This window comes from Sycon ciliatum, chromosome 1 (assembly GCF_964019385.1).
Source record: "Sycon ciliatum chromosome 1, ocSycCili1.1, whole genome shotgun sequence".
NCBI classification, from domain to species: Eukaryota; Metazoa; Porifera; class Calcarea; order Leucosolenida; family Sycettidae; genus Sycon; species Sycon ciliatum.
The window spans coordinates 31,136,350-31,161,608 of NC_088643.1; the positions used below are offsets into that span (position 1 = coordinate 31,136,350).

General features: G+C 45.5%; 1 protein-coding gene across 1 annotated transcript; it reads left to right on the forward strand.

Annotated features, from left to right (window-relative positions):
• The first annotated feature begins 42 nt into the window (after positions 1-42).
• Positions 43-25,259, forward strand: LOC135822775 (uncharacterized). Its single transcript, XM_065335605.1, has 10 exons — positions 43-371; positions 3,386-3,493; positions 6,088-6,185; positions 8,601-8,673; positions 11,709-11,773; positions 15,311-15,425; positions 16,260-16,504; positions 17,168-17,403; positions 18,586-18,983; positions 24,331-25,259. The coding sequence occupies exons 1-10, from the start codon at positions 195-197 to the stop codon at positions 24,385-24,387; spliced, it is 1,572 nt and encodes a 523-aa protein (XP_065191677.1). The 5' UTR covers positions 43-194; the 3' UTR covers positions 24,388-25,259.

Here is a 25,259-nt window from a genome sequence, read left to right on the forward strand (position 1 = left end):
TTTAGAAAATTTGAAAAAGGACAAAAAACAAGGATTCGAAGCTTCTCAGAACAGAGTGAGTCCTTTCTGAAGTAATTACCAGTACAGTATTTACGTTTTTAGTTCCTGTAGTTTCTTCGTCCTTCTTCTTCTGTACATGCACGTGTACCATTGTGGTTCGTAGCTTTGGGTCGCAATACTGTATACATGAGAAGATGAAGAGAAAAGCGCCAGGAACGCCGAGTGTGGGTTCTCCTGCCAAGAAACCAAAGAAATCCTTGCAATCCTCTACAGTTTCTGCTGAAGCAACACCATCACCTGAATTTTCTGCTCAATGTGCTAATCTCCGCCAAATAGTTGATGCTGCCAAGAACCAACTTGATGGGGGAAAGGTAACTGCGTTGAATTATATTCATATTGAACACAGGAATTTCTACGCCAATCCACTTGAACAATCCATTTTTCAAATCATAGTTGTCATCACATTCTTGGCGAGGAAATGCGAAAGCTGATAGTACAGTGCCAGTGGTTCTTCGCTTACTAGTACAGGTGAAATCCTGATAATTCGAACCTCAAAATGCCAGGAAAAAACTTCTAATTATCCGGACATTCTAATTATCCAAACATGAACCCACAACTCAATTATGTATGTCAAAATGCTCTCATGGTCACGCAGAGTTGCGCTATTGACCTTAGACACAAATTTTACGGACACTGAACTGACCGGCACAGCCTGCTCATGCAAACTGAACTGATCAGTACAGTGTACAGTGAACTTCGAATTATACTTTGCTAACTTCGAATTATCAGCACAAACCCCACACATTTTCTATGTACGTGGAATCTGTGGGACTTCTAATTAACCGGGCATGTCCAGTTCGAGGTTCGAATTATCAGAAATTGTTATGTGGGAATCGTATTGATAGAAATCGGTTCTGGAAAAACTTCTAATTAAGCGGTATGTTCGAATTAAGCCATATTCGAATTATCAGGATTCCACCTGTATCACGCAGACCAAGCACTTGTATCTTGAGACACGGCTTGCACATTTGTGCAGCGTGTTTATATTCACAGAATGTACAGGGAATGACAACAGTTGATGAAAGAACTTGTTGTCAGGTGCCTCGTAATACTGATCGTGGTTCAGTAGCTTGTCAGTCTCCTACGCATGGTGGCTAAGCCAGCTTGGCAAGGACGTTTCGTGTGGTCACTTGGCATATGCGTGTATGCTACATTCGCTCAGTGCTGTCCCATGATCGTTTGATCATGTGATATACAAGTATGCACGTATACAACATCAGCTGAGATTCCAATCGCCCTGAGAGTATTTGGTCATATGGTGCAAACGGTCAACGTACGCATGCACGCGCACACGCACACACCTCAGACCTGCCCATCGCGGAAGCGATAATAACGAATACCGTATTTCCACAAATAGTAGGCCGGTCTACTATTTTTTAAACCTCGTCCTAACCCGGCCTTATAATCGAGGACGGTCTTGTATTCGAGGACGGTCTTTTATTCTTTCAACCCAGTTTGACCCCGGTCTTCTATTTTTCGCCACACAGTTTTACCCCCATTCTTCCATTTTCTTCTACACAGTTTGAGCACGGTCTTCTACTTTAATAAAGTCTTTTACCCACAGTTTGAGCACGGTCTTCTATTTTTAACAAAAGTTTGTGACTCATTTAGTAGGCCCGGTCTTCTAATCGGAGACGGTCTTTTATTTTTTCAATCGCCCCCTGCCCCGGCCTTGTATACGAGGAAGGCGTTGTATACGAGGACAGCCTTTTATTTGCGGAAATACGGTAGCTATGTTACAGTGCATTTCAAAACTATAGACGCGTAGGGTTTTTAAAATATTTCAAATTTGGCTGGAACTTTTTGAGAATAGTTTTCGGAATATTGCTCAGGATCGCTCCACAATTACTCTCATATAGTTTCTAAAGGATTGGATAACAGACGCCCAATTTGGAAAAATTTATGCATAAAGTGATCACAGATTTTATGTGGTATAGATGCTGGCATAACGGTTTTTGCCTAGGTACGCGTCTATAGTTTTGAAATGGACTGTAGACATAGCAACTTGTGCTGGGATTACACCATTCAACAGCTTGCAAGGCTGATGAATTGACCGCCACTAATTTTAGCCTGATATCCACCACACAGCACACACACACACACACACACACACACACACACACACACACACATACACACACACACACACACACACACACACAGCAGCTGTCCCCACAGGATACCGCGATTCCGCGGACGCGCAATTTTCCGCGTTATTGTCTTTCATTCGCGTTTTCGAGAGATTTTGCATAAAACCCGCGTTATTCATGGGAATGTACAAGAAAATAGTACATGATGTTGAAAATGTACTACAAAGTCGTACCGGTCCATGAGTTTGTACGACAAAGTTGTATACTTGCATCAAACTGCATGCTTAAGTTGTACAAATGACAGATAACTTGTGCATAAAGGTTGGTTCACATATCGCCGGTATGTGCCGGGAGTCACCGGCGGTGGGCCTCTTGCAACCTCTCCCGGTGCATTGCGATTTTGTGAACCAGTGCAGTCGTAACAAACTCGTACGGTAAAATTTAATCGCAAGGGACCGCTGGCAAAGTTGGGCAGTGCCCAACTCTTGCGATCTGCCCCGGCACCGATCCTGTAGAATTTTGACCAAAAGTGGTTTGTGAACCGTTGGCGCCGGTGATTGCCGGTGCCGGGAGCCAGACTTTGTCAAAATTTCAAACCAATACTTGTCCTAAATTTTCCTAAATTTAAGGTAAAGATGAGGTCCGTTCACCATTCTTGTAGTCGCTTCAAGGTGGCAAATTAAGTCAGCATACCAACCCGTCCTTCTCGGATGATCTGCTTGACTGTTGTGCAACTTATGAGACAAATACAATTGAAATAAATAAAATAAATAAGATGGATCCATTGGGAAGTTCTTGTGACTTCATCAACGTTTGCATGCACAATTTCGACACCATCGCTTACTAGACTGCAATAAAATGTGTAGATGTAGTTTCATGATCTCCAGTAAAAGGTAGCACCGAGTGGCCATCACTGAAAGACCTTGAACTACTGAAGAAACAAAGAATTCAAGCTTCAATTGGCAAGCCTGTCGTAGCATTTGGGTACATTCTGTACTACTTTGTACTCGAACCGTATCCGCAACGGATCGGGAGCTGGCTCACTGCCGATGTCGTACGGCGCTGGTTTTGCTTATGTGAACCAACCCTAATGACCGCGTTATACCGCATATTTGCCGCATAATGGCGTGTTTTTGCCCGCATAATTATGCACATAATTTTAGGATTTTGTCCACTTTATTCTGTGGGGAAAGCACTGCAGTATTTCTTTGATGTGTTTGTTGTTTCTGCTGTAGGATATTAGCGATGTGCGCAACCAGGGTATCGTCAGCCTCTCAAAACTCTTCAATGTGTTTCGTGCCAAAGTGAATCAAGTCAATGTAGACCAGCTAAAAACCCAACAGGTAAGGATACTTGCTGTTCTCTTTATCAGAATTAAGTTTTAATTTAACCTGAAAACAAACTTCTTGGATGTCTTCATACGGAGCTTGACTCGGGAGAATGAAGTTGAAGACACCACTGCAGCTGTACTTATGGTTGATAAATATGGTGGTAAAGACACACCTGGCAATAGGGCGGTAAACACACGCCTGCCCACACACGCTCTCTAGGCTGCAAAGTTCTGGCACAGAGCTCTCCTTCTCACCACCACCACCATCAGTTGGCGCCTGGCGCCTGGTCGATGCATGGTTGGCGGTATCCGGCATAGCAGGCTGGTACATCAAGTAGCGCATGGCACATAGAAGATGACACAGCAACGACATAGCTCGATTGCGACGTACGTTTCGTCCCCGCTGGACTCATCAGGCAATCTTCTTCTTGGATGTCTTCATAACGTACGTCGCAATCGAGCTATGTCGTTGCTGTGTCATCTTTTATGTGCCATGCGCTACTTGATGTACCAGCCTGCTATGCCGGATACCGCCAACCATGCATCGACCAGGCGCGAACTGATGGTGGTGGTGGTGAGAAGGAGAGCTCTGTGCCAGAACTTTGCAGCCTAGAGAGCGTGTGTGGGCAGGCGTGTGTTTACGGCCATATTGCCAGGTGTGTCTTTACCACCATATTTATCAACCATGAAAACAAACTGTCATAATTGTAAGGGGCCATCCCGGCATCCGGCATAATCAATAAGGGCATGTTCGATTGGTAAGGATCGGGATCAGGATCCAGATCTCAGATCCATCGGATCCTTCAGATTCAACTGAACACTTTACATTGGACCTTGACTGTTGCCATGTTGACAATGGCGCTCACAAATCACCCAAAACTGGCAAAGGGGTGAACGTTGTACTCATCGCCTCCGTCGTACAAAAAGTCAACAAGCTCTAGCTACTCCATCCGCGTGTGCGTATTACAATGTGTACAAAAACGATTTTACCCGCCATATACGCACAAAGGTCACATTTGGATCCGTTGGATCCGGTCAACCCTGCTCCCCGAGGTGGGTTGACCGGATCCAAATCCGAAGGATCCGGATCCAGATTCGACCAATCGAAAGGGTGCGAATCCAGTGGATCCGGTGGATCGGGATTCCGATCCTACCAAACGAACATGCCCTAATATTCACGGAACGAAAAATTTAGATATGACCCCCCCCCCCCCCCTCCCGTCAATGAAAAACATATTGGCTTGACAGCTAGAGCGGATTGATGTTTCAGCTATCAATATTTTTACGAAATGAAACTCTCCCTGACTCACCCACCCGTATACGCAACTTTTTTGTTTGGTATACTAGCACTTCAGTAAAAGATTTATAATTACTATGGACGGCCCCTAATGTCATTATGTCGCCTAGTCCAGCAGGCAAGCGCTGAGACACCAGCAACATGTATTCACTTGCACCTGCAATGGCTAGTGTGCTCAGTGCTGTTTGATGATGATTGCTCTTGAACGGTTGGGCTAGTGTGCTCAGTGCTGTTTGATGATGATGGCTCTTGAACGGTTGGTAGTGTGCTCAGTGCTGTTTGATGATGATGGCTCTTGAACGGTTGGGCAATGGCTAGTGTGCTCAGTGCTGTTTGATGATGATGGCTCTTGAACGGTTGGTAGTGTGCTCAGTGCTGTTTGATGATGATGGCTCTTGAACGGTTGGGCAATGGCTAGTGTGCTCAGTGCTGTTTGATGATGATGGCTCTTGAACGGTTGCTAGTGTGCTCAGTGCTGTTTGATGATGATGGCTCTTGAACGGTTGGGGGGGGGGGGGATGTCACAGAAGCTACACCTACAAAGTCGCTGCTAACTTGTTGAAAACTCTGAAGTGCTCGAGAAAAACCCTTGCCATTGCGCTTTGTGTGATTTGGAAATGATGGCTTGAAACACTGTCAGAAGTGTATTTGGTTCCTGCAATAGTCTGTTCTTCGCTACCTGGTTATTCCGAAGTAACTCCCGTTTGGATTTTCGAAATTTAACAACCAACATCATAAAATCACTAGGAGCTAGCTCGTAACTGCAGTCCATTTCAAAACTATAGACGCGTAGGGTTTTTGAAATATTTCAAATTTGGCTGGAACTTTTTGAGAATAGTTTTCGGAATATTGCTCAGGTCCGCTCCACAATTACTCTCATATAGTTTCTAAACGATTGGATAACAGACGCCCAATTTGGAAAAAATTATGCACAAAGTGATCACAGATTTTATGTGGTATAGATGCTGGCATAACGGTTTTTGCCTAGGTACGCGTCTATAGTTTTGAAATGGACTGTGGTGCCCAAAAACATTTTGAAACCTGGAAAATGGACATAGTTTACCGTAACAAAGCACTCCTCGCGCTGCGGTGTGAGATGCACTTTCGTACAGTAGGGGTGAAAGTGCATGTGGTCAGTGCGTATAGGCCAGCAGATCTTGCAAAAATGGGGTGGGCGTTTGCAGCGGACTTTGTGGTACTTCGAAGTAGAGTGTGCTCACACACACACACACACACACACACACACACACACACACACACGCGCGCGCGCACACGTATGTGTGTGTTTGTGTCACATGCATTGGATTCAGGCTATGAATGACAGTGACAAAGCAATGCTGAGGCTGCAGAATCTCCAGTATGAAGAGCACAACCTGCAACAGAAGATCAATGAAGCAAGAAATTCTCCGTAAGTGACCATCTCTTAGTTGTTGGTAATCTGGTGTTTGTCATGTGTCATGCAATAGGCTTGACTTCTGCAACTAGTGTATTAATTGAAACTGGACTTACGATGTATATGGTGGTACACTAGCATCAATTGTACAAAACTGTAAATGATGGTTCATGAATAATGGCCATAGGGTGTAGCTGTCTCGCGTGCTTGCTCATCATGTACGTAAACTGGCTGTCAATCGTCTTTGCTTTAGCTTTGTATATACCGTAAAGTACCACCAGAGCGCCTCGCCATCTCGTCCTTTCGTGGTAGTCTTGTGGAGATGGTTTCCTGTCTGTAGGTCATACGATACAAACCTTGTACACACATTGCACGTTGTGCAAGCAATCCGTACCCAGTTTACCTTCGAGCGGATGCGAGCTCCACATAGAAACATGCCAAATGTGACCTTAGTGCACTGAGGTCCTCACACCGTACAAACTTAGTAGCACTCTGCCATACGATTTTCTTCCCTTGGCTGTAAAATCAAGGTGGGGCACTCTCGCAAGATGGGCACTCTGGTGGTACTTTACGGTAGTATTTATAATTACTGGTTGAGTTATAGTAGTGACTTCACCTAATTTCAAACTTGCTCCAATCGCTTCGATTTTGGTCTTATTCGATTCTCCAAAGCGTAGCATGTAGGAAATCAGACTTGAAATCTGCAAGTATTATTCAAATTTGCCCAGCCGTTCTTGAGTTATAGTGATTTGAAGTGCACCACGTTGGACTTTCGGTGGAAACAGAAATGAATGGGAGTGATGGGAGAATCGAGAAAATTTCAAGACAACTGCACGCTCAGTGCATGCAGTGTAGTGTACAGTGCACTCCTCGTCACTCGAACGATATTGCCTACTTTGGTATGCTGGCGCAAAGCAAATTCACTCATATAGGGAGACGAAAGAGTCTCACCGCCTTGAAATTTCACATGGCCAGCAGCTTTTCGACGCTGAATACGATGGAATAGTCCGCGACGCTTCGACCCGACCAGACCCGGAATTCATCCCCTGAAAAAGCGCTGAGCGCATACCACCTAAAATGCATCTTATGAAGACAGGACTTCGGGTCTCAAGGGCACGAACATCTCTCTCTCTCTCTCTCTCTCTCTGACAAAGCAATACACTTGATGCGATATTCTAGAATTTGACCTGGCCACGCCGAAAAGCACTGTTGCATACCCATCATAATACACGTGTACTCTTGATTGTCAGGAGGGGAAGCAACAGCGTTCGGCCGGTTCATCGTTAATTTAGTCCAAACTCCCCCGTCACATGTGCTCTCCCGCCGGCCTCATTCACCACACACGCCATCAACACAACTCCCAAGTTGTTGCAGATTATGGCATAATTTCTCCGTGCAGCTGCTTCAATCATACAGATCTCAATACAGAGATACAAAAAAATTAAGTATGCAAAGTGTTCTTTAGCAGTGTCAGTAGCAAAGAGGTGCTTAACACCAGCAGTGTGACGCCTGGCTATGTGACGCCAGCGCAATGTGGTGATTAGTGAGTAGACAGAGTGAATTCCCTAGTGGCCTCTCGCGTGACTTCTCGCACTGCTGTGCTGGAACCCAAAGCCTGAGCTGTCACACTATTATTCAGTGTGCTGTTTCAGAGCGCTGGCATTATGCCTACAGTATCACGTGTATCTATGTCCGCAGTGCATTTATTCGTGTTAGTTTCATCTTCCATGTATTCTGCGCTGGTACTTCTGTTACCTCAAAGCGTGGGATTACGTTTCTTCATTTTCACAGTTATTCCCTGTAAATAGTGCTTATCGTAATTTCTTGCCATTCAGTACCCTTACTTGTGCAGCTTTCAGTGATGAGATCTGTATTCTAGAAACATCTCATGATCTGTATGATAGAAACATCTGTATAGAGGAATTTTTGCAATAGTCCTTATGCACATTGTACAGATGTACGAAGTTCTGTACTAGGGCCGTAGGTGTGTACATACCCGGTTGGGTGTTCATTGTGTGCTATACATGCGTGTTTGACCCATTTAGCCTCATAATTCGCGGCGAACAATCACTTTTCCAGCTTCTTCACTTTGGGATTGAACTAACGACTCGCTAGATCACTGTCGAAAAAGTGTTCGTATGAAATGCCTTCAGGGCCCATTTCGCTGTGGAAATAGCAATAAACACAATAGGGTCCTGCACATTGAACACCCAACCGGGTCTACGGGATTCTACGGGATTTCGTGCATGTGTACAACGTGCATAAGGCCTATTATCTACAACAACTTATAGTTGTGTTGCTGGTCTAGTGAATGAGGTCAGCTAGGTAGTACATGTGCGGGAGTTAGGACTACTTTTCTTCATATCCTTGTCTTGTTTTGTTTACTCAACCACTGTTTGCTTGTTCATATGTGTGCATGCGTGCGTGTAGTGTCAGTGCAGATGTTGACTTGGTTTCCACGGAGGAGTTCATTAGCAAGGCACCTGCCCATTTGAAAGTGTTGGTAGGTAGTAGTAGTAGTAGTAGTAGTAGTAGTACAGTTGTGGCAAGTGAAATCCAACACTTGGCATAAGGGACTGCACCATGCAGTCTGCAGCCCCTGTAGCCCTGCATACGTACAGTACATGTGTTACATACAACTTTATCTGTCTGATGACAAAACTCGTACTCATCACAGTCAAGGTTCAAAAGGTGCTGGCAAAAATGAATGGGGATTGTATACCAATACTCCTTATGTGTACCATACTTGTGAACTGTGTGTATCTACGCTGTGACCTTTCGATCTGTTTGGGATGCATACGGCTCTATAGTACAAATTAGGTGCAGTGCATTACATCATTGATGTCCATTTGTGGCGCTGTCCCCTATGGCAAGTGTCGGATTTCACTTGCCACAACTGTAGTAGGGACTAGTGCTCACTTGATGGTAGCTGATTACAGATAGGTGTGTGGATTAGTGTATGGAGAAGCAGTGCACCTCTGAGAGCAGTGCAATGAAATTTCTGGAATCTGTAGGCAGGTACCTTGACCACTTTCCCGTTCTTAACCCTTTAAGAGCCACAGGAAATTTTCAAAAATCTGCATTTTGTGATGTTCCTCGGATCATAGCTTCAGTTCTACTCACTCAATCCTCACAATCTAGGGCTTCCTGGAAAGGTATTCGCGAGAGGAAGAGAATGAGGTCGATCATGATAGCCAGCACACCGTCTATCCAGCGCTAGATCGCAGCGACAGTACGAAAAATGCCCCAAATGCGTCCAATTGCGTCCCGCTCCAGATATTTCATTCTACTCGATCGTGGAGTTCCAATTTTTTTGCTGTGTACCCTTGACAATATCAACAGTGAAACCCGTGCAAATTCGAGTAAACCAGCGTGACGAAAAGTCTCAAAAATCTCAATACTAAAGTTGCACTGCGCCCTTTTGAAATTGCCGCGATCGCGGCTCAACTTACGAGTGATTTATCTCGGGAACCGTTGCTCGCAGCGCTTCGCAGATTGTTTCTCCCGACAGGTGAGAGTTTTCTTTTCGCCCTGGATATTTCGATCGATGGATTTGAGCGAGATTAGACTGAGTTACGATCTTTTGAAGTTTTGCATTTGAATGCGTCGTTTACGACGCATTCAAGTATGGGGCGGCTCTTAAAGGGTTAAGTCTGACTTTGCAGATTGTTATGAATTGTCATTGCCTGTAGGTCATACACACTCTTTTCATTTGGTACACACACACACACACACACACACACACACACACATACACACACACACACACACACATGCGCACATGCGCATACACGCATGCACACACACACACACACACACACACACACACACGCTCACACACGCGTGCGCGCACACCCACACACACGCGCGCATACACACACACTCACACACACACTGTGCACTCTGGGTCAAAGCGCCTGCTCCCTACGGACTGACCTGCTTCTCGCGGATTCTGTGCACTCCAGGTAACCGATCCTGGCTAACTGCAGGTCGACAGGCCTTTTCATCCCTGATACGACTAGCAAACTGTGTGTTCTGCGCTTGTTGCATACCTGCATACCTGCATGCCTGCATGCCTGCATGCCTGCATGCCTGCATGCCTGCATACCTGCATGCCTGCATGCCTGCATGCCTGCGTACCTGCATGCCTGCATACCTGCATGCCTGCATGCCTGCATACCTGCATGCCTGCATGCCTGCATGCCTGCATACCTGCATACCTGCATACGTGCGTGTCGACTGTGCAGACTGTGCATTTTAAAATACCTGTAAAATTTCACCAAGAAGTTCATTTAATACTCCGCAGGGAGTCATTAGCTATGCCAAATTCCATATACTTAGATGGCAGTTGTCACGTACTTCCTCCGTTAACAAAAACTTCGTGATGGAATTTTGAGGAGCTGATTTGGGCACAAACTGCCGTGAAATGAGTCGCAATCACTTTCTTGGCCTTCCCTGGCATGCCATAACAGAGGTACGATGCAAGGAAAGCGACCTTTCACAACAAGCCGAGCGGAATCGATTGTTGCGCTGTGGAAACATAGGTGATGACAGTCACGCCACTGTCAGTGGCGTGCGAAACTGAAATACCACTTCTCCGAGGGGATATTGCGCTGCTTGGCCTCTCTATCACTTTAGCACTGAGAAATTGGAGAGTGATAGAGAGCGATAAAACGGAGCAGCGAGCCCACACAATGAGCGAGTGAACAAGGAGCTGCACCGATCGCACGGTTCAATGAACATAATAATTCTGAACTCAATATCTTGTTCAACCTGCGCAAAGCCCAGATTCGAATGCTGATGACCATGCATTCTTTCAGAAGTCTGCAGTCCGATGCGAGTCTCGTGGCTAAAGAAAGTCGACTGGACTTGCTAGCCGCTGCCGCTCAGTGCTGGTAGGGGTATCCATTAGAGAAAATGGAATCAGTTTGGCTGTGCCTTTACTCCTCGTTTCGCGGAGTTAGGAGAGCGAAGATGAAACCAAGGAGTCGTAAAATATTTTTCACGTCTCCTGGTGGAAACGAGTAATGATAAATCGCCATCGCGGCGGATCACGCAGCTTGAAAGCCAACTTACTTGAACGACGGCGACATCAAGGTCAGCGGAGTATGATCAAAGAAGCCGAGGCAAGGCTGAAACGAGCTGAACGACGACTCGAGAGAGATGACGACTCGCGTACAGCAGATGACGACTCGCGTACAGCAGATGACGACTCGCGTACAGCAGATGACGACTCGCGTGCAGCAGATGACGACAGCGACGCAGGTCAAACATGAATCGAGCGAAAGCGACCCAAACTGAACCTCTCTGCTCATTCCGCCAACAGTTTCTCTTGTAAAGACGCTGTACATAGGCTGAATCACCTTCGTCCAGTGATTTGCAGTCGATACAAACTGTTCTTGACCTGTTCTAAGCGTTTTCATATCCATCAAAATCCATCACGAAGTTTTTGTTAACGGAGGAAGTATTGTGCTCTCTGCTGTTGCTGTGTGTATTTGCTTAATGAGGTGCTGTCCATCTGTCATTTGTGCCTTCTAGGCTGGAGAAAATGAACATATGAAACAGCTCGCACATCTTCAATTTGAAGTAATGCATCGAGCCCAGTAAGATATTGACTTGTCATGCTGTCACTGTTTGTCTCCATCTATTATTATATCCAATGTTGTGCAGTAACCACCAAGGACACTGAGGGAGGGCGGTAGGGTGGGGGTGGAGGTGGGGGTACAATTGGTTTATGGGATTAGATAGATTTCAAGATCGGTCCGTACCCCTCCATCAGTTTTGGCCGCAAGAGATATGCTGCTGACATTCTATCTTGGGATGAAACAGCTTTAACCCTTATCCGACCGTCAAAGTGGACAAATTCTCAGTCCAAGCGAGACGCAGCGACTCATTTTGTTGATAACTTTAGTTTCCCTTGGGTGATATTGGCAAACTTGGGCTTTTTGGAAAGCTTGAACCAGAGGAGTTCTCTAGAAACAGTTTCTAGCCTTCATTTGTAACTTTTTGTAAGAGGAACATAAATCCATCTCCAATTCCATTTTTGAAGAGAAGTACGGCTCACCGACATGTGGACTATTTGTAGTCTTAATTTTGTACTTTCATGCTAACACATTTTGAATATACCATCAGGGAAGCATCCAGGCAAAGGTTTAGGAGGGCAATATAATCATTGCCAAAGTTACACCCTTTGAAAACTTGTTTCGTACGCGGTATGAAAACAGACCTCACTCAGAGACGTATTACTTCTCTTTGAAAGATGCTAAGATGCTCCGGTCTTTTGCAAATGAATGGTGGGTCTTTCCAGCTTCTTTTGAGAGCAAAATGGTGCAGATTTGATACAAAATAAGTGAGTTACAGCTTGTTAAAATCATCGACGGATAGTCGTCGATTTTTGACTGGCCGGTCGGATAAGGGTTAATTTGGGGAATTAGTAGCTGGTTGGTGATAAAATGGAAGAGGGTTATTGTGGATGATGTTTCTGCATGAAATGTTGCTGAGTTTAAATCAACCCATTTTTGGATGAGAGAGCAGCACTTGGAACTCACCTGCCCAGCTCGACATTTCTGGCTATCATAAAACTTTGAAAACACTAGTCTCTCTGGCTGTCGGTGCTCTTCCCGATGTTCAAGCATCTGCTCCTCGCACATACCCCCCCCCCCCCCATTCAAAATCCAGGTCCTTCCTCTTTATAAAGCCTAGTTCACATTCGACGCAACGCCGACGGTACGGGACGTAAGGGCTTCTCGGGAGGGCTGGGGTGAGCTGTAAAATCCTGTACGATTCGTACGACACGACATGCAGCAGCCGTTGCGACGTTCAACGTCGAACGGCGCGAGTCATAAGGCACGGTCCGCGACGGGGTGACTTTCGGACCTAATTTCTCGTTTTTCGGGACTTCTTTTCAATTATTTCTCCTTGAAAGAAGCGGAATCAAGTTCACAATACCAGTTTTTCATGAAGATCTAAAAATTAGCCCTGAAAGTTCTGGCATTCAAATAATAGCCCCAGGAAATGATAGAATAGTTCGTCTGTCACGCTTCTGAGCTATCTCTAAATACAATAAGTGACAAGAGCGCGAGCTCCGGTGTGGGGAGCAAACCTTTCTTAAGAGATCTTATGTTGCTAAAATTCAACTCAAGTTGTGCTAGCCATTCTGTGAGTTATCATAGGAAGCGCAGTGTTCGAAATGCTAAAAATATCCAAGTACGAATCGGGAGTAGTCGGCGCACGACGCCGTCTCCTGTTCACACTCGAATTGCAGCCGTTTTGTACGCTTGCGTCCCCGTCTACGCCCGTCTACGGTATGAAAAGTTGGATCGATCCAACTCTTCCCGTCGCTTCCCGATCTGTACGGTAGTACGGTTGCGTTCCCGTTCCTGGTGTTCACATTGCCCCGTCTACGCCCGTCTACGGTATGAAAAGTTGGATCGATCCAACTCTTCCCGTCGCTTCCCGATCTGTACGGTAGTACGGTTGCGTTCCCGTTCCTGGTGTTCACATTGGACGCCGTCAGACCGTCCCGTCGCTTCCCGTCGATCCTTACGTCGCGTCCCGTCGTGCCCCGTCGAATGTGAACTAGGCTTAACAAGTCCGGGTTGTACATGACCCTGGTAAGTAAATAGAAATCTGAAATCCCCTGGCAAAACGTGATCTGTACAATTGATTCCTGGTCACACTACAGCATACTGTAAGTAGACTCATTTTCGGGGCCTTCAAATTTCGGCCTCCCGGGGCTAAAACACATTTCGGCCGCATAAAAAATTCCGCCTGTACTGCTGCTGCCTGTATACACAGTCACACTGAACCTTGAGAAACAAAATTTCGGCCGCAACAAATTTTAGGCCAAAAATGCCCGGCCGAAAATTGCCGAAGTCTCTGGTGACGCAGCAGTTATATCAGTGTATTTGTAGAAGTATACGATCCAATGAACAGCCATGTTGGAGATTGTAATCGTCTAATAATAAGTTGAAGTACATGTACCCACAATTTATGTTGTATTGAAGGAAGCACATAATTATGAGTGTGAAGTGACCGTGAATCAGTGCTTCTTGCATCTCTAGTCGCATGTTCTGTTACAAAATAACTTTTTAAATAAGCTTTGCTATTAAATAACGTGTTTGCCCGGAGATTATCCCTTTGTGGACGGACTGTGCGAGTTTCGATCTAATAAGATCGAAACTTCGTAACTCCATCGTTTCTTGAGCAAATTCCACAATCGAAGGGTCTACGTGGTAGCGGGAACTCCAAGCTGTCCAATGCAACAATCGCCGAAGAGTTACAATGTCGGACGCCAGAGATATCGCACGCCGTATTCTTACCTCGGCAAATTCAAATTTTTGATCGATCATTTCGCCATTTTGGGGGGAAATCCCTTTTCGTGTGCTCTTTGAGCGACTGAGCACATGATAATGACGTAGCCGGCTGAAGTTTGAATCGTCTCAAACAGATTTGAGCGTTCTGCGATGAAGGAGAGTGGAATGGCGTTGATGGGACGAATTTGCTTGCATATCAGGCTTGGAGACGACTTTGCTGTGTTACCGCGCCTGATTTGTGGTGGCCGGATAATGGAGATTGGTAACCTGACGTAGCTCTCGCCAAGAGCTTTCCAATGAGCCCTTGATTGTGAAAATCAAGTGAAGGACACCAAAGTTATGACATGGAAAAGTTGAAAATTGTACTGACATTTTGTAATTCTGGTGCATACTGTGCTAGTAATCCGTCCATAAAGGGTTATCTTCTAAACGATGGAGGACCTGCATGTATACGTATGTCTATATACGCGTACACAGTGATAATTATACCGTGAGGTGCAGTGAGATAATGTAGTAGTTCTGTAGACTGTCTGTTGATGCGTGCATTATTCACCTGTATGTAAGAACTGCACTGATAGTTTCTCTTTATCTGTCTGCCCATCTGTCTATCTGTGTGTGTGTCTCTCTCTCTCTCTCTCTCTCTCTCTCTCTCTCTCTCTCTCTCTCTCTCTCTCTCTCTCTCTCTCTCTCTCTCTCTCTCTCTCTCTCTCTCTCTCTCTCTCTCTCTCTCTCTCTCTCTCTCTCTCTCTATCTCTATCTCTATCTCTCTCTCTCTCTCTCTCTCTCTCTCTCTCTCTCTCTCTCTCTCTCTCTCCTTGTCTGTAGGCTGGCTCAAGACTTGAAGTCCATGCAGAGACAAGTCTCTTCTGTTTCCAAGGAGATCAGCTCTTGTGAGCGTCAGCACGAAGCGGTTTCTACAGAGCTACGGCAACTTTTAGAGGTGATTTATAGTCTTCCTGATATGTAGAGTAAACTGAGTGCTGCCGTCGTCCAGCTTGGATACACAAGGTGGCCTTTGAATGTGCGTGTTTAGTGGGGAATCGTTAGGATTGGTGACAGGTATAGCAGTGTATGTAACAGGTCGAAAGCGTTGATGGAACGAATTTGGTTGCATATCAGGCTTTAAGACGACTTCATTATGTCCCAGCACCTGATTTGTGGAGGCTGCTAGGTGGAACCTGATAGTTGTGAGGTTGTCTGCTTGGAAGTGCTGTGGGTCACCTTCTTTGCCAAGCTACCACCAACAATTGCTAATTCCTACATCCAGGTTGGATCAAGGGAGCTTGTATAGATTGCTATGTGCTATGTTTCTGCTGCTGCTGCACTGGTATTGCAGACACCTCTTCCGCCATCCTCCTTGTCCATGGCACACGCTAGAAACGAACGGACATGGCTAAAGAAGACAAGTCATCAAAGAATCTGCCAGCATTCAGTTTTTACAAATTCAAAATTCACCTTGTGGAAACATCAAGTGCACGAGGTGTGAAAATGATGTGCAACTTTGCTGAAAGTGTCTAAACACTAGGTCAGATGATCTGTGCAGGCACACAGCGTTTGCCAGCCGAAGAGAAAAAAATCACCCAGCGTTAGACTCAGCTCCATCGCACCAACTCAATGATTTCACCAAGATTCCCCCTCCGCTGGCTCCATTGATACATGCCAACACGCTTGGTTGACTTTCATATTGTGTGTGTGTGTGTGTGTGTGCGCGCGTGGGCGCGGGTGCGTGCGTGCGTGTGTGTGAATGGGTTTGTTTCCAACATGGATGCCACAGGTTGCCAAAGTATTTGAAAAGAAGACCTGTTTTAGTAGAAGCCCTCCCTCGCATTCTTTACAATCACCATCATCTTCTTCACCTTCATCATCAACAACACCTACAGCTACCAGTACTGTCGATAGTGGCAACACTTCATCAGCTGAAGGTGCTCGAGCCGATGGTGGAAAAACAGAAGGGTCGGGTGGACAGCCACTGCAAGACAGCATACATCACCGTGTCTTCGGAGACGACCTCTTACCAGAGTGAGTAGTGAGTTGTGTATTCAATAAGATGTTACACTCCCACCAGCAGCACTGCGTGTAGTGTACTCTCTGGCCAACCACTTTCACAAACCAGCAACAAAATTTCTCCAATTCAGGTACTGGTTCTTCAGGCAGCTGTTTCAAGTTTGGTGATATTATTGGCTCATAGAATCAGTAGGCCACTGTATGCTCTACTAGTACACACAGACATGCAGTGGATAAATATTGTACAATTCCATCCAACATGTCCAGTGTTCTATTTTTTTTTCGGAGCGAAATCTTACAATACGTCCAAGGCCCATGCCCATACCTGCAACTCCTCGAAAATATAATTCCGTACGAAAGTCCCTTTTTGCCCAGTGTACAAAGATGTCATTCGTTTGTTGTGGTTGTACTCGTCGTGTTCATTTGGCATAGAATATCAACATTTTCTTTCTTTTCGTAAAAATAGTACATGTCTAGTGCAATACCATCACACAATCTTAGGCAATAGAAATACGATTTCTTCTTTTCATTTTTTGTAAAATTTCTGGGAAATGAAAGCCTGAAAACGAAGAAAAAAAACCCAACACCAACCCCACACAGTTTTCATAGAATTTGAAGTTTCTCCCATTCCCCATATCTTCTCTTTGTCTTGTTATTTGTTGTTTTGGGCTTGTACAGGCCCCTCTTTGTCATCTTGAAGAAAGCTCAAGTGCAGCTGGCTCAGTCCAGTGACAACGCCAGTCAAGGTCTGCTGTCCGTACGTGTTGAGAAGGACTGTGCAGTTGGCAGTCTGGCAAATGGTGCAAGCTTGATTGGCCAGACAAGAGCAACTTGTTCAGAGATGCCTGATGCCGACGATATTGATTTCGTGACTGCGCACCCGTATTCGTGTGTGGTGTCGCTTGTAGCCAAAGGTCAGTTATGTTTTTCATTTTTAGAAGTCAGCATTACCGTTATTTCTATTTATACTTCCTCCATGCCACCGCAGTGTGCGCTTATTTTTATCGAAATGGAGAGTCAGATTTTGGATTGACCTGAAGTTCTAGAAGAATACTATAAGTAAGATATGAATAATATGCAAGTGCAATACGAATCGACTCGAGTCTTTGGCATGGTTGAACCATTGAGTTGCAAACTGTGTTCTCAGCTCACGCCGTCAGGTTGATTTAGTTATCACTGCTGCTGTCGCTGCTGCTGCTGCTCGAAGTCGCGCTTACAAGTCCTGTTTCCGTTTTCTCCGTCCAGGAGGGGTGCTCAAAATCCTTGAACTTCTTCTGAGCAGTTAGGTCAGCTGACAAGGGTAACTGGCGGCGACCGTGCATCTCGGCCATTCACCTGGATGAGGAGGCATGGGATGTTGTTCCACTACCAGTGGATGAGAATACCAATTGTAGAATACCGTCAGTGGAGATAATCCCCTGGTACGAAACGTATAGCATAGCTAGACCGACGCCATCCTTGCCGCGGTTACTTCTCCCAAGCTAGTTACGTGTACAGCGGCAAGCAAATGCTTGATGTTGCCTTTGGCAGAAAGCTCCGCGTTTGCTTGTAGATTAGCGAACAGCACCATATTGCATTGTTGAGGTCAGGCGACCGAGCTGGCTGCATTGCAACTTCAGTGTTCATCCCGCTCTTCTCTTCAGCAGGAATCCTACACTTTTTCTATGTCCACCGATTTCCTGGCACTTGTTTAGGCACAAGTGCACACTGCGAGGTTTAATTTTCATCAGACAACTTCATGATGGAGTTATAATTATTGACTGAAATCGGTCCTGAAAAGTACGAAAGTGGGAATTTGTGTGTGCGAGTTTCGCAATAGGGAAGTAGGCGCAGACTATAAAGGTGCGAGCAAACCATTTGGGCTGGATCCGGTGACACCCCATGATATCCCGTTAATCACTATTCTCGCATTCTCCAGATTTAACTGTCACTTCCATGCCTGCCATCTGAAATTGCAAAAATAAAATCGCCTCAAAGTATTAGAATTATGCAATATTCAAGTTACACGTACGTGAATCAGGATTCCACAGTGCACATGAAACACTACATATATAATTATTGCTGCTGCTGCTGCTGTTGTTGATGGTGTTGTTCAGGTGTTGCTGAACCAGTCCAGTTGCAATTCTTCTACCATCCCACCATGATGCTTGTTAGTGTTGATCACACTCTCCCGTCCACAGCATCATCATCATCATCATCATCACTATGTGGCAAGGCAATGATGGATGGCCATGCTACATCACTGCTGGATAGAATTACTACTACTATGGCTGGTGCTGGTGACCATGGTGATGGCGATGGCCATGATGAGCATGTCCATGATAATGATGCTGGCTTGGCTTGCCCAAGATTACTACCGGCTTGCTATGCACAGAAATTCAGCAGCAAGATACCTGGCTTAATTGAGGCTGGTGCTCTTGGCAGGCTGTACAAGTGGGCACAACAACTGGCCGGGTTGGAATATTTGTCAGTGCAGAAGCCGAAACATACACAGGTACGCAAGCGTCTGTTAGTGTATTTCAAACTACAAGATCAGATTGGCAGTCTTCTTGGGGTTTTCACTGTATTATTTGCCTTCTGGGGCTGCTCAGGAGCACTTTCTTGATAGTTTCTAGTTTATCTTTGGTCACAGGTGTGTTTAGTTGGGGCAGGGGACGGCGGCAGCATACCCTTATGCTTTCAAAGTGACATGGTAATGTGATTCATTGCTATTTGGAGCTCTGGTACGAAGGTAACATGGTTGCAGCAAAAGGGATTTTTGGTCTTTGACCACTTTGTGGTGGGTCTGATCTACTCACCTCCCACCGCCTTAGGAGCTGCATCTGCGCCTTCATCCTTGAGGGTGGTGGTGTTCCTGCGAATGCGGAAAACGTAGTCTGCCGGAATTTGATGCAGGCCTTGAAATTGATTTACATGTATTATTTATTGGGCTGAAACGATTATACCAATTACTCGGTAATCGATCGATAATTCCTTATCAATCAAGTAATCGTTACGTTATAGATTACTCGTTAGGGATTTTGAGTCCAAAAAGTACTGAAAACCCTCGTTTTTGTGAAGTTTGAATCAGTTTCCACTGTGAGTATGCAGTTGCCAGGGGCATGGTGCACATTCTGAGGTTAAATTGAATTTATAACTACCATGTTTCTGAGCTATCCTGTCACTAATGCAAATTTGTGGTATTATGATGGCTTAGATTTCGGAAACAGAGCAATGTTTGCACAAAATTCTGACACTCTCTGCTAACGATTATAATCGATAAATCGACCGTTAAGCTCAAGAGTAATCGATAGGTGAAAATCCACGATCGTTTCAGCCCTAATTATTTATTTGCAGCTCAGGAGAAGAAGCCTTTCAAGTACTCTAATTTCAGAAATTTTCGGTGCTCAATATTTTCGGTATAAGGGCAAAAGGCCTGGTTAGGTGAACAGAAATTTTCGGTACAGAGAAGCAGTTCCCTATTGGATTATGTGTGTTAGTGTTTGTTCGGTGTATTGAAAATTTAGGTATGAAACAGATTCACCGAAAGTACCGAAAATAAAAGTACACCGAAAATTTGTGAAATTACAGTATTTATTTTCAACTCCGTATCACCACTTCTGCCATCTGTAGGCATCCATGACCTGTTGAGCCATTGAGGGCAGCGGTATCGCCTAGAACGAATTTAGCGATTGCTGTAAACTAAAAAGTGTAAAGCAACAAAGCTTGCCAACAACACCCAATTGAAGAACTAAAATAGAAGAAATCACATGGAAACGAGCAGGCTGAAGCAACTATACGTGACTGTGACAAGATGATAAATGGTCAGAAAGTGCGATAACAGGGCACAAAATTGACAGGCTACTGAGACATTCAACGACCCGAGACCTAGCTCTAACACATCTCCAGTGCGCAAACCAACAGCCTTCTAGCTTGGGTCATTGAATGTCTCAGTAGCCTGTCAGTTTTGTGCCCTGTTATCGCACTTTTGAAGAACTGTTCAGCGATCTCACACCAATTGCATCGGCGGTAAAATGTCTTTTAAAACTTTATCCAGTCGCATGAAAAATGCCAGCGAACCTCTTCTTCGTTCTCTATGGATCTAGCCTCTCTTATCGCCTTCTTAGTATTGACCCCACTGATTTCCCTGATACCTAAGCAGTCAAATATAGTGCATGCATATTTGACTGAGCAATCGAATATGGATTATATTTGATTCATACTTGACTGCTTTATTTGACTCCTTTTTAGGAAGTTATTGAAAGAATGAGGAAATATGAGCTAGGCAAAGAAAAGAGCTAGCAATGGCAGAAAAGTCACTGCCTAGCCTTCTTGTTAAGCTTCAAAGAAAATGGATATGAGCGCTTTCTTGGTTGCAACCAAGAATTTTGAACATCGAAAGTAATTTTCTGACAGTATTTCAAAAGAAAGCCAGCCTGCGGTTTCTTGTCATCTACACAAGGAAGGTCTGCATCTTGTTTTGGTTCTGGACTAGAAGCAGCCAGTGGCGAAGATTCAGCAGGGCACTCTGCTTTGCCCGAAGCAACACTACTACCAGAAATCGCACTTGACATTGCCTTAGCACCAGAATTTGAAACACGGTCATAGGATTGCAATGATGATGTGCTTCTGTGGCCAGAAACGGAGCAAATTTTGCGGTCGTCTACATTGTTTGCTTTCGTACGGCAAATAGCAGTGGCTCTAACACAGTGATTAGTTTATGTGAGAGATAAAGAAGCAGCTCCACTAATCTTAGCCATCATGGTGCCAAGCAAATTGTGAGGGAGGGGCACATACATGAATGAGCATATCTTATCGGTGCCGGATCTTGATAGGTTGGCTCTCTGGAAAAGCCGATCACAATTCGGGTGGATTACCTTCAGATAGCGTTGAATGACCTTCACTTGTGTTTCGTCTTGAATACGCCCTGCCGAGGTGAAAGCAGAACCATCCAGCCCACGCTGATGATTCTTGGACGCAACATCGTTGGACAGAGTTATATACGGCATGTCGCAAGCATCGGTTTGGAACATGAAGTCAGATTTGCACTTTTGGGCCTGGACTTCTCGACCACGCAGACCATACTGTGAAGTACATGTAACCGTGAACCAGACATACCTACAAAGCGAACAAATACACGCCATAGAAACACACCACAGTTAATCCTCGACGAATCAAACCAAGAAACACAACCGTTTTTTTCAGTGTAATTGTTTACGTCTTAAGGTTGCAAAACGTTTTAGAAGGAAGTGCTGTACATGTACCTTGCTAACAGAGCAGGGTCATGAGACGTTTGCACGTCCTTGAAGTAAGTCTGAAGACGATCCCTGTCTTTAGTAGTCAGCGCTTCTTTGTGGACTACTGTGTCCTCCTTTCCGTCGCTTTTGTTCATCTTCAGCACACCACTGAGCACTGAGTTTGCCCTCTTGAAACAAGGACATGTTGCAATATTAAACGTTCTACCTGCACTGGTAACATGACGTTGCAGGGCACCTCCCGCCGAAATCAAGCTTGCCCCGTTTGCAGCTCGCCCCGTCCTGTTTTCGAGCATCAGCATAGAATCGTTCAGTTTCTTGGCCAGAGTTTCTTCTGAAACTGTTGAAACATCGATAGGATCGCCACAATAGGCATTGAACACAGTTACCCAAATGCCAGTTGACCTCTTCGTATCTTGGGAACTGCATCCTGCACGATTTGTCTTCTTTCAGACTCAGAAGAAGTTCCAAACCGTTCTCGAGTTGCCACGCTGAAATAAAGGATGAGCACATGGTGCGCATACCAAATTAGGTCAAAAAAGATGGACATGGCAGAAGCGCAAGGGCGTAAGCGTACGGGGACTTCCCCATGAATGCATGAGCTCAAGTACAGTCTGTATCGGCTATAGAGTGACCGGATATAAGAATATATCGGCTACAGTGATATTGGTACGAAATATCAAAAGCAAAACGTATTTTGTCCAGTACAAATATCACTATAACCAATATTATCGGATGTTATGATATATCGGATATTATGATGGCAACAAAGAATCAAAACATGCATAACACACTATATTATTATCGGCTATAGTGATAACTTTAAAATACATGTAGCAATAATATCAAAGGCCCTTTTTTTTACTTTCTTCACGTTGCTTATTTTTATAGTGATACATGTACATGTACATAACAGAATTCTTTTATGGAAATGCGGGCACTGTCAACTATGCAGCATGCTCATTTGTCAAAACGCCATGCTAGCTGGAAGTATTTCCTTGCCTTTCATGTGTCGATCGAAAAAAGGAAAAAATCGATCGTATCGCATATAGTGATGCATCGGTTATAGTGATAAAATCACGGAAATCAAAAGGGTACGCTATAGCCGATACAGACTGTACTGTACTGATCGAAACTACAGCTTCCTGTTCAAGCCGGGAATTTCCCTTCTCGGCAATAGAAATTGCACTGTGGGTATCTAAAATTGAAAGGGCATTGTTATGTCGAATAAAAAAAATATTGTGTGGAGGAGACGATAAGTAGATTTTTAGACCTCGTAGTCGGTCTATAATCTATGCATATAGATATACAGACTTCAACATTAGGTGAGGGAAGCCACGCGCTTGAAAATAGTTCGTCTTCACAAAGTTCGCCGTGTGAGTCGTACAGGAGTTCGTCGTAAACAAATAATTTTGACTTGATTTGATGCGTGGCCAACCATTGGGTTGGCCCTCGTTCGTACTAAGGGAAAGTTTGCCAGTGTTGCCAGTGTTGCCAGTGTTGCCAGTGCTGCCAGTGCCGCCAGTGCTGCCAGTGCCGCCAGTGTTGCCAGTGTTGCCAGTGTTGCCAGTGTGTTGGTCCTAAAGAGGTTTGACTGTACAGTAAAACCTGTAATGGCGACCACTCAACCATGGCGACCACTCGGATATGGCGACCACTCGGATATGGCGACCACTCGGATATGGCGACCACTCGGATATGGCGACCACTCGGATATGGCGACCACTCGGATATGGCGACCACTCGGATATGGCGACCACTCGGATATGGCGACCACTCGGATATGGCGACCACTCGGATATGGCGACCACTCGGATATGGCGACCCCTCGGATATGGCGACCACTCGGATATGGCGACCACTCGGATATGGCGACCACTCGGATATGGCGACCACTCGGATATGGCGACCACTCGGATATGGCGACCACTCGGATATGGCGACCACTCGGATATGGCGACCACTCGGATATGGCGACCACTCGGATATGGCGACCACTCGACCATGGCGACCACTTTTCCTTGTCACGGACGCATTCACATTCAAAACACCTCGGATAAGGCGACCACTCGCTCAACGAGACCGACGACCACCCACCCGCGACCGCGTTGCACAGTGCTAGTCATGTAAATGCACGCATTGCATGGTGCACCAGGCATGGTAGATCTACACATCAGTGCAGGAAGTGTAGATGTACGTGGTGCATGTACGACATTTGACAGGTCTGAGGACCCCAGTCACATGAGTCGTGCTAGAGTAGCATAGGTGTGTGCACTGTGATGCACTGATGAAAATGATGTATCACATGTGGATATGGTCACGTGACCCACTGAACCTGGATAAGAAGACCACCTGGCCACGGCGACCACTTTTTCTCGTCCCTTGAGGGGTCGCCTTAGACAGGTTTGACTGTACTTGGAAGTAGTTGTATTCGGTGTACATGTAGAGTTGCACTTGTCCACATGCAGCAGTGTGTGGACGCTTTCACTGCTTGGACAATGTGCTTGTCTACAATGTATATTCTGAGTATATTGTAATTGTGTGTGCCTGCCTGTCTGTCTGTGCATGCATGCGTGCCAATATGTCCGTGTTTGTGGTATTGTGTAGGACTCCAGCGATAGACCATCGTGCACTTGGCCTCAACTAGTGCAACTTCTTTCATAGGTATGGCAGTGACTATTCACAGCCTTCACTGCATACTTGTGTCAATTTTGACTCCAAGATCAGTTTGGTCGATTATGGGTTTTTTTTTATTGAGCACATTCCTCACCATGAAACACATACACTGTACTATAGTACATGCTTGAGCCAGCCCACCAGCCGGGCACCTGTGCTTGAGTCAGCCCACCAGCCAGGCACCTGTGCTTGAGCCAGCCCACCAGCCGGGCACCTGTGCTTGAGTCAGCCCACCAGCCGGGCACCTGCTTGAGCCAGCCCACCAGCCAGGCACCTGTGCTTGAGCCAGCCCACCAGCCGGGCACCTGTGCTTGAGCCAGCCCACCAGCCGGGCACCTGTGCTTGAGTCAGCCCACCAGCCGGGCACCTGTGCGGCACAGTATTGTTGCTCTTGCCTACTCACCATACATTGTGCTTTCGGACTATCTTTCTTTCTTTTCCTTTTTTTCTTTTTAAAAAGAACAATTTCCTAGTTGCCAGCGATTTATGGCATAGTTCTGGTTTGCAGAGACAACTGCAACTGCTAGTACACTGTCGTGCTGCAAAGTACCGTCCAGAGCAGCATTGCATGATCTTCTCGCAGTTGGCACAGTGTGACTTTTGTTTGTTGTAGCGGCTATGGTCAGAACAGGCAACGTTTTTCCTTGTGCTCAACCATGTCATGTTGTTGTGCTCAACCATGTCATGTTGTTGTGCTCAACCATGTTATGTTGTTGTGCTCAAGCATGTCATGTTGTTGTGCTCAACCATGTCATGTTGTTGTGCTCAACCATGTCATGTTGTTGTGCTGCTTTGCTTTGTGTAACGTTATGTTGTTCTCTGGCAGTAATGCAGCCTGTGTTGTCTCTGGCAGTAATGTA

Bases quoted from the DNA above. Each gene is read 5' to 3' on its own strand.
- LOC135822775 (XM_065335605.1), top strand. From the start codon at position 195: ATGAAGAGAAAAGCGCCAGGAACGCCGAGTGTGGGTTCTCCTGCCAAG. The intron at 3,494-6,087 runs GTAAGGATACTT...CATTGGATTCAG, and splicing joins ACCAGCTAAAAACCCAACAG to GCTATGAATGACAGTGACAA. The intron at 8,674-11,708 runs GTAGGTAGTAGT...TGTGCCTTCTAG, and splicing joins CTGCCCATTTGAAAGTGTTG to GCTGGAGAAAATGAACATAT.